The sequence below is a fragment of the Ruditapes philippinarum genome, unplaced genomic scaffold (assembly GCF_026571515.1).
Source record: "Ruditapes philippinarum isolate M1 unplaced genomic scaffold, ASM2657151v2 ctg13553_1_1_1_1, whole genome shotgun sequence".
Classification (NCBI taxonomy): Eukaryota; Metazoa; Mollusca; class Bivalvia; order Venerida; family Veneridae; genus Ruditapes; species Ruditapes philippinarum.
In genome coordinates, this window is record NW_026857361.1 from 49819 (window position 1) to 59527 (window position 9709).

At 32.7% G+C, this 9709-nt stretch overlaps 1 protein-coding gene across 1 annotated transcript; it reads left to right on the top strand.

The window, feature by feature from the left end:
* The first annotated feature begins 806 nt into the window (after positions 1 to 806).
* LOC132749505 (uncharacterized) lies at positions 807 to 9319 on the top strand. Its single transcript, XM_060739298.1, has 3 exons — positions 807 to 1473; positions 4807 to 5000; positions 8775 to 9319. The coding sequence occupies exons 1-3, from the start codon at positions 1025 to 1027 to the stop codon at positions 9032 to 9034; spliced, it is 903 nt and encodes a 300-aa protein (XP_060595281.1). The 5' UTR covers positions 807 to 1024; the 3' UTR covers positions 9035 to 9319.
* The last annotated feature ends 390 nt before the right edge of the window (positions 9320 to 9709 follow it).

The following is a 9709-nucleotide window of genomic DNA, read 5'->3' on the forward strand; positions in this document are numbered from 1 at the left end:
TATCATCGTTTCACAAGATAACAAAAACATTGATTACATAAGACAGTCACGGCGTTCCATAGTAAACAGTCATATCAGCATTAGAGGTGTAAAATGTGTTATAATAAACAGGTGTCCCGAAGCTTTTCCGCATGAGCAACAATATATTTATTACGTTACATTGAAAGAAGACTATAAGGAGACATTCCATATGACATCTCTCCGACTCCGAATAGTATACATTTTTTTAAGATTATAAATGACAGCAAATTTCCTTGTAGTCAGGTAATCGTATACTCGGATATAGTTATATATATAACTGTAAAATTTACAAGAAATTCGTCTATTAAACATTTCCACAGTATATGAAAAACTAACGTATGATGAAAAGTTTGTATGTTGAAAATTTGGTAACTGTACCTGTGTAGATATATCTTTAAAAAAATGAAATTTAAAGTCTCATCCATTTTCTTTGGGTCAATATACCCAAAAAGAACTTGTTTTGATAGTTAGTAATCTGCAATATTCGGACATTTAGTTTTAAAATTAATGAAAGTTTTAAAGGTCTGCCAAAAATGACTAAAATATTGACAATAATAGAACAGGTGTTATACAGTTTCGTTTTTTTTCTCTACAAAAAGTGCGCCCCATCTTAGTTTAAATGTGTTTGTTGCCAAGATTCTATTTATTAATTTGTATTGGAAGTATCTTAGGTTTGTTGTATCTGGCGTTATTTGGTTTACACTGGTTGTTTATTTGTTTGTTTTTGTATATTTTCTGTTTCGTGTTCAAAACAAGTAACTAAGTGTTTTTCTCTTCATGACGTAAATGTCATGGCTTATGATTATATAAGGATATAAAAGTACTTGAGAACTGAATTAGAGCGACACATATAACTTGGGAGTGTAAGATGTACTTTAAATGTAATGTGCTTACAATTTTATGTTTTAACCATAAAATTCAGAATAATTGTTAAATAGTTTCCAACTTCATATTTGGATTTTGTTGAATTCCTTTATTTCATTCATAAGATTTGCATTAAAAAATGCAAATTGAAATAATAAAATTGCAAGTTTTGAAATTAATTTCATTTTTTGTCTTCCTATTGATAATATTGGTTCCGATGAAAACAGTTTTGTATTTATTTTGCGAATTCGTGCTGTGTGTAAATACTTATACATCACCTTTATCAATATCCGCGGGAAAGGCTATACCAAAACGTATCCATCAGGTATTTTTCTTTGAAACGAGTTCAACTCTACCAAACGAATTCACGAAGAGTCAACAAACATGCCAAAAACACCATTCATCCTATATGTACACGCTATGGAATAAAACAATGATAAATGATCTTATCGAGAAAGAGTATCCGGAATTTAAGCAGATATACGACAGCTATGATCATTGGGTAAAACGTGTTGATGCTGGAAGATACCTTGTGCTGCATCACTATGGTGGCTGGTACATCGACATTGATATCGTTTGTAAACGCAGGTTAGTTGTCCACACCGTACAATCAAATGGGCAGACAGCTGTTCCAGCGTCCACAGCTGTACCAGTATATACATGTCGGAGCGGGGAATACAATGGACGTACGATAAGTATTCATCTATTTTTAACATATCCAAACTGTGTTCGAGTAAATCAATGTTATGGATTCATAGTCAACATCCAAAGAAGCATGCTAACAAATTTCTGGCCCTGTGCAAGCTTTACTTCACATGAATTTTGACTGAAAATAACCACACTATCCGATGAGATGCGGTATTTTTAGTTTGAAGTCACAAAAAACTTATATTTTCTCATGATAATTAATCCTTTTTTCATCCGATTCGTAAACGTCAACATTTTGTCATTAAACATTCCAAACCATACCTTCAAAAAATATTTTCTGTTAAAGTTTTAAGGTATTTAAGTTTGAGTGTCATCAAAATTTTAGTAACGTCATCAGCTGTTCGCCACTTTTTAATGATAACATTGACAGCAATTCATCGGCAAGGATAAATAACGCTGAAAGCTGTTCAAAGAAACAATTTTCAGCGCTTTTGTGCTACAGTAACTAGGAAAAAGTAAAACTTTTTTGTTCATTTAAAACATTACTTTATTCACGATACTTTCTAATTATATTATTTTTATTATTACTTTCTATCATTTGTTGTATCTTAGCTGAGAGGCCTATATCTCCATTTACCGCACTGTATTTCAATATTGATATTGTTCATATGAATGAATGAATGAGTGAGTGAATGAATGAATTAATTAATGAACGAACGAATGAACGAACGAATGATGCAATATACGTATATGTTAAAACAAATTGTCTGTAGAAAGTATATGAGTTGTAATATTCTAAAAAATACATATTATTCATTCATTTTTCTTCCTATGCATGTCCTGTTGTTGTTGTTTTCTATTTCAGAAGGCCACATTGGAAATAAGATATATATGATTGTTATTGTATGTTATTAATTTATAACCTTCTTTAAATAAAGATATTATTTTTATTATTATTATAATATAAAAAGGTAGCAAGATCTATTAATATGTTTCTGAAATGTTAAATTCAAAGAAAGTAAAGGCAAATTTAACGCTTAATACGAATTCTCTGTGTTATAACTAAATCCATCAAGCGTTATCATAAATAATGGCATATAGTAGACATGTCCCATGCAGTAAATGGATGTGTAACCCGAGTTGTCTGCCATATAAAATGATTTATTTAAAAAATGAAAATTTAAATAATTTTTAAGAATGGCTATTATTTCTATTGCACTATACATTAAAACAGATTTCAAGGATAAATAACAACATGTTTTTACATGCACTTTCATATCTCGGGTTACACAGCCATTCACTGCATAGGACTTGTCCATTATATGCCTTTATTTATAATAACACTTGATGGAGGCCTTCATTTACAAGACTGAATATTCATATAAAGCGTTAAATTTGCCTTTGCCTTTTGACTTAAACATTTCATAAACCTATTACAGGAACTCCACTGAGGTTTATAAGCCTAAAAACATGAAATTTTATTTTTTTCACATAGAAAAACATAAGCACTGAAACATAAATATTAATAAAATATAACCAAGAAATATAGGAGAAATACATTGAAAATCATATGTTTGTGCTATTCGCAGGCCGATTTGAGTGAAAAGCGTTTAAACTCTTTTCAATTTTGGGTCATTTTTTCACTATTATAATATTCTGGAAAAACGGAGCAAGCTAATGATCGGAAATTTTGCACATAAGTTATAATTATAGATCTACATCAAATGGAGAAATAATCTCAAAAAATTATTTCCAGTCCCGTCATGTCAAAAAACCTTAGTGGAGTCCCTTAAATAGATTTTGCTACCTTTTTATATTGAAATACAGTGCGGTAAATGGAGATCAAGGTCTCTAAGCTAAGATATAACAAATAATAGAAAGTAATAATAAAAACAATATAATTAGAAAGTATCATGAATAAAGAAATATTCTAAATTAACAAAAAAGTTTTACTCTTTCCTAGTTACTGTATGACAAAAGCGCTGTTGTTAATACATCTAATTGTTTCTTTGAACAGCTTTCAGCGTTATTCGTTCTTGCAGATGAATTGCTGTCGATGTTATCATTAAAAAGTGGCGAACAGCTGATGACGTTACTAAAATTTTGATGACACTCAAACTTAAATACCTTAAAACTTTAACAGAAAATATTTTTTGAAGGTATGGTTTGGAATGTTTAATGAGGAAATGTTGACGTTTACGAATCGTATGAAAAAAGGATTAATTATCATGAGAAAATATAACTTTTTGTGACTTCAAACTAAAAATACCGCATCTCATCGGATAGTATGGTTATTTTCAGTCAAAATTCATGTGAAGTAAAGCTTGCACAGGGCCAGAAATTTATTAGCATGCTCCTTTGGATGTTGACTATGAATCCATAACATTGATTTTCTCGATTACAGTTGGGATATGTTAAAAATAGATGAATACTTACCGTACGTCAATTGTATTCCCCGCTCCGACATGTATATACTGGTACAGCTGTGGACGCTGGAACAGCTGTCTGCCCATTTGATTGTACGGTGTGTTGTCTCGTATGTTCTAATACCAACAGAAAAATGTCATTCACCATGTTCACTGTAGTTCTGAGTAAGTTAGATTGTTCTGAAGATAGACGTTCCTGAAAGGGTCATATAGATCTACCTTACAGATGCTAATATTTTATTTAACAAAAGTTTTATGTATTCGGTGTCCTTTTTACAGTTTTTACAAAAAAATACTTTTAGCTAGTTCTATCTGTTGCCTTGTTATTAATAACATCTAGTATTTTATATGGCAAATCAACTTTTTTCCTGAAGGTGATAAGTAACTTATATGTTATAAAAAACATTTTACAACACGTGTACCGCCTCCGTGGTCGAGGGGTTAGTGTCGATGACTTCTAATCCAGTTACCTCTCTGGCGTGGGTTCGATCCCCGGGAGATGCTTTGGCAGTTTAGCACGGAGGAAGGTAGTCTAGTACTGGTGTAACTCTCAGGAAACTACCCGCCTATATGACTGAAATGCTGTTGGAAAAAGGCGTAAAATGAAACAAACAAACTAACAATACGTGTATTGATTTTTGAGGTAAATAATTCAGCAGGTACTCGTAAGGTTCTCACAAATAAGGTTAAAGATTTAGGCTATCCTTTTTAATTAAAAAAAAAATCAGAAAAAATATCAAAACCTGACAAGTAGATCTAGATCTCTATATGATTATCGATTGCTAAAAGTTACAAAAAAAGAAAAATTGCACCACGCTAAATTAAAATACTTTGTCTTTTATGTCAGTGTTGACGAATTGTCTGCTGAAGCCAGAGCCAAAAACGCAAGCGTCGTTGTTTATAAAACTAAACCTGTCGGCTTTACAAATGCCGTGATCGGAATAAGCAGGCAGCATCAATATCTTAATGACGTCATAGTTGCATTACGTCATTCAAAGAGATGGTATTTCATTCCGTATCTGTCTACGATGTTTACAACCGGTGAGTCATTTTAATTTTTCAGGTACCTGCATCGAATTGACACATTTTTAGTTTAAATCAGATAACGAATAACTGTTATCTATTATAACACCCTCGCTAATGTGTCACAAAACATAGTTTTGGTGCGGGTGGGTGTTAGAGCCATATAGGAATCAATATTTTCCGTCCTGTCTGAATTATAATTTGAAGCTTGAAAGATCAATGCAATATCACAATGAATGATAACTTGTTATGTTATGTAACTCTCTAAACTGACATAATCATGCCCCTTTTTAACTCCTAAAATATCCCAAAAATGTAGCTACCTAAGTGGCTACAGTATAGTATATACTCAGTAGATCATGTAGCTTTATGGTAAATGCAATGTTTTTTTTTTATACTTAACCCATTGCTTCATGAGCATTTTGTGAAAAATGGCTGTTTTCATTGAAAAGTCTCCCGTTACAAGTTCAAATTGCTATAATACTATAAAAACTGCTTCAACACTAATCAAACTTGGCACAAATGTTGACTGGACCATTGTCATTGCAACAACATGCTCAGACTTAAATTTTCTGTTACCATGGCAACGAGGGGACATCTCAAAATTGCCAAAAATCACTATTTTGCGTTGATTTTTTCCATCAAAATTGATTTCAAAGTGCTGCAACTTATCAATGGATTGAGATAGAGTCAAATGCTTTTCAGCGTTGGTTACACGTTACCTTATGATCAATCTGGGGTCATTTACAGCCTCTCACAAGTCCAAAATTTTCTTGGCGATGAGGGGGACTCCGCCCCCCTTCAAACCCCCCAAAACAGAAGGGGGCACATCCCCCTTCTGGCAAACCCCTGATGTATCTTTTGGTTGGGGGGCCGCGCCGAAAAAGAGGTCAATTTTTTTTAACAACATTTCTCAAACAAAAACAAGTGTTTGGGGGCCTAAATAAGGCATTTTTTCATCATTTGAGACAACAAAAAGGGGGGGGGGGTGAAAAAAGGCGTTAAAAAGGCGTGTATATGAAGTAATGGGTAACTGAAAATGATGAAAATACTTGAAATTACCCTAAAATCGCGTTTTTTTTCATGTTTAAACATGGCCTGTCATATAAATTTGAAGAAAAATTGTTGTTTTGTAGATTTTTTTATTTTTTTCATTAACCCATTGCTTCATGAGCATTTTTGTGAAAAATGGCTGTTTTCATTGAAAAGTCTCCCTTACAAGTTCAAATTGCTATAATACTATAAAAAACTGCTTCAACACTAATCAAACTTGGCACAAATGTTGACTGGACCATTGTCATTGCAACAACATGCTCAGACTTAAATTTTCTGTTACCATGGCAACGAGGGGACATCTCAAAATTGCCAAAAAATCACTATTTTGCGTTGATTTTTTCCATCAAAATTGATTTCAAAGTGCTGCAACTTATCAATGGATTGAGATAGAGTCAAATGCTTTTCAGCGTTGGTTACACGTTACCTTATGATCAATCTGGGGTCATTTACAGCCTCTCACAAGTCCAAAATTTTCTTGGCGATGAGGGGGACTCCGCCCCCCTTCAAACCCCCCAAAACAGAAGGGGGCACATCCCCCTTCTGGCAACCCCCTGATGTATCTTTTGGTTGGGGGGCCGCGCCGAAAAAGAGGTCATTTTTTTTAACAACATTTCTCAAACAAAAACAAGTGTTTGGGGCCTAAATAAGGCATTTTTTCATCATTTGAGACAACAAAAAGGGGGGGGGGGGTGAAAAAGGCGTTAAAAGGCGTGTATATGAAGTAATGGGTTAACTGAAAATGATGAAAATACTTGAAATTACCCTAAATCGCGTTTTTTTCATGTTTAAACATGGCTGTCATATAAATTTGAAGAAAAATTGTTGTTTTGTAGATTTTTTTATTTTTTTCATTAAACATAACAATCCTTTGGAATATTCCATTACTTTGACGAGACTGGCCTTGAGCTTGAGTCATAAATGACCTTGACCTACAATGTCAAATTATTGAATTTACCTTTTTCTTTTATTTTGCTATAACTGGCTATTAGGTTGTTATTTATGAATGGGTTGTCTTCATAATATGACAATATTATTAAGACACAATAAATATCTTTTAGGACAAGACCAGTATATTAAAATCCAAACTAACTTTGCTCCTGACTTTGAAATGACCTTAACCTCGAAGGTGTATTTATTGATTTGTCACTGTTTTTTTTTTTGCTTTGATTGTCTGTAATTTTGTAATTAGCTGTAGCATATGTGAATTATTCATACTTAGATAAAAGCAGTAAGCATGTGTCAAGTTTCATTACATTTACTCTGACAGTTTAAATTTAATATATAAATATTAAAAATTAAATATAAAATACATGTTATAAAGAATGTTAATAGTTTGTAATTGTACCAATAAAATAACTTTTTACACTTAGATCTAGAACTACTGGACAATGTTTCTCTGTGGATATTTATTTTTAGTAAATACTAGGCTTACTCTTAAAGCCTAAAGCCAAGCTGTTAGATTTATATTTAAGTAATCACACTTAACTTTTAGACTGACAGAAAAACATTTTTCTTGAGCTGAATACAAGCAAAAATCAAATAAGGTACATATTACTGCCTTTTTATATGCCCGAAAGAATTTCGGACATATTATGTTATACACCCTGGCGTCCGTCCGTCCGTTAGCAATTTGGTTTCCGGAGCATAACTTAAGTTCCATTTCGCAAACTCAAAAATAAAACTTCATAGGATGATTGTCCATATGGGGTAGAAGACCCCTATTGATTTTGGGGTCACAAGGTCAAAGGTCAAGATCACTATTACCTTAAAACTGAAAACAGTTTCCGGAGCATTACTTAAGTTCCATTTGGCCCACAATATTCAAACTTCATAAGATGATTGTCCATATAAGGTAGAAGACCCTTATTGATTTTGGGGTCACAAGATCAAAGGTCAAGGTCACTATTACCTTAAAACTGAAAACAGTTTCCGGAGCATAACTTAAGTTCCATTTGGCCCACAATATTCAAACTTCATATGATGATTGTCCATATCGGGTAGAAGACCCCTATTGATTTGGGGTTACAAGGTCAAACGTCAAGGTCACTATTACCTTAAAACTGAAAAAAGTTCCCGCTCAATAACATAAGTATTAATCAACCTACAGCTGTGAAATTTTATAGGTTGAACAGCCAAGTCAAACACATGACCCCTATTGATTTTAGGGTCAAAAGATCAAAGGTCATGGTCACAATGACCTTTACAATGAAAATTGTGCTTTCTGGAGTTCCATTTGGCTTACAGTGTTCAAACTTCATAGGATGATTGTCTACATTGAATAAAAGATCCATACCTATATAAGGGTCACAAGGTCAAAGGTCAATATCAACTGACCTTTATATTGTTAACAGTTTTACAACTGTCAAACTTCATAAGATGATCACTTATATTGAGTACATTACATGTAATTATATGCCCTAAAAATTTGCTTATATTATGTTATACCCCTGGCGTCTTTCCGTCCATCCGTCGTAGCATTTTTACTTACAAGATAACAACTTGATGGTGGTGCTTTGGAAACAGCAACTGTATATATATATGAAGGTTCTTCAGCCATAAAGGATGATTGCTTTTTTAAAGGAGGTAATACTTTATTTAATTCCCATGTCTTACAAATGCTTCATCCTTACTAAAACAAAATCACTTTCGGGCATATAATGCTCCGCCTAGCGGTGCTCTTGTTGCTCAGTATGTTTTTATAAAAATACCAGTTGTATGAAAATCTATACATTTTAGGTCCTACGTTTCTTTTGGGCCGGTATTTGAATTACCCATATAAGGACGAGTTTCATATCATCAACAACCATGAGAGATACTTTCACCATTTGCATGGTTCGGCTTGGCACTCATTAGACGGTGATATCATTATGTACATCTTCAATAATTCACCACGAAAACTGACATTTATTGTATGTGCGTGTACCGTTATAATTGTTATTTTATACTCTAAACGAAGAAACAAGAACAAATTTAGTGCTTTTCAAAGGAATGTTTGAAGATCATCTTTGATACTTACTATGTGTATACTAAAGTGTTGAGGACTGCATATCAAATAAGTCGGTGCTAGAGAGCGTGAGAAAAATTGTCACATCTTAAGAATATACTTGAAGAAATCTAGACTGCAATGTTAAACCGCTTTTAAGCATTACCTTTGAAGAGCCCCCACCCCCTAAAATATATCATTGCATCAAAATAAAATTGTGAAAAAAAGTTGTTTTTTCTTTTGGCTTATGTACCAAAACATACTCCGAAATATAAACAATAACAAACATGACATGACATGGTTTTAATTTTTTTATTTTACCTATTAATTATCTTTGCTTTGTCCACTATTTTGGTACAGCGTTCACCCCTCTAAAACATCGAAAACGAAAGGTAACAAGGAAAAAAATATTAACATACATCCGTAATGTAATATAGGTACGATTGCCATACTAACTTCTGTGAAGACTTTTTATGCTTGCTGCATGAAAGGTGTTTATGTAAAATGAACAAACATGTCATCAGATAAATTTTATTATATCTTTAAACATTTTCATGGAATTAAAATCATGAAAATTTAAAATTTGTAATATAAAATCCGTGAATAAATGTTATCATAATATTATGAAGTTGTATGCCTTCAAGATGAGAAAAAATGATTTCAAGAAAAGAACAATGCACGACCAATT

What these genes read in the sequence shown, in the direction of transcription:
- LOC132749505 (XM_060739298.1), top strand. Translation starts at nt 1,025, where the DNA reads ATGCAAATTGAAATAATAAAATTGCAAGTTTTGAAATTAATTTCATTT. An exon ending in GATATCGTTTGTAAACGCAG is followed by an intron (nt 1,474 to 4,806) that starts GTTAGTTGTCCA and finishes CTTTTATGTCAG; the next exon opens with TGTTGACGAATTGTCTGCTG. An exon ending in GTCTACGATGTTTACAACCG is followed by an intron (nt 5,001 to 8,774) that starts GTGAGTCATTTT and finishes TATACATTTTAG; the next exon opens with GTCCTACGTTTCTTTTGGGC.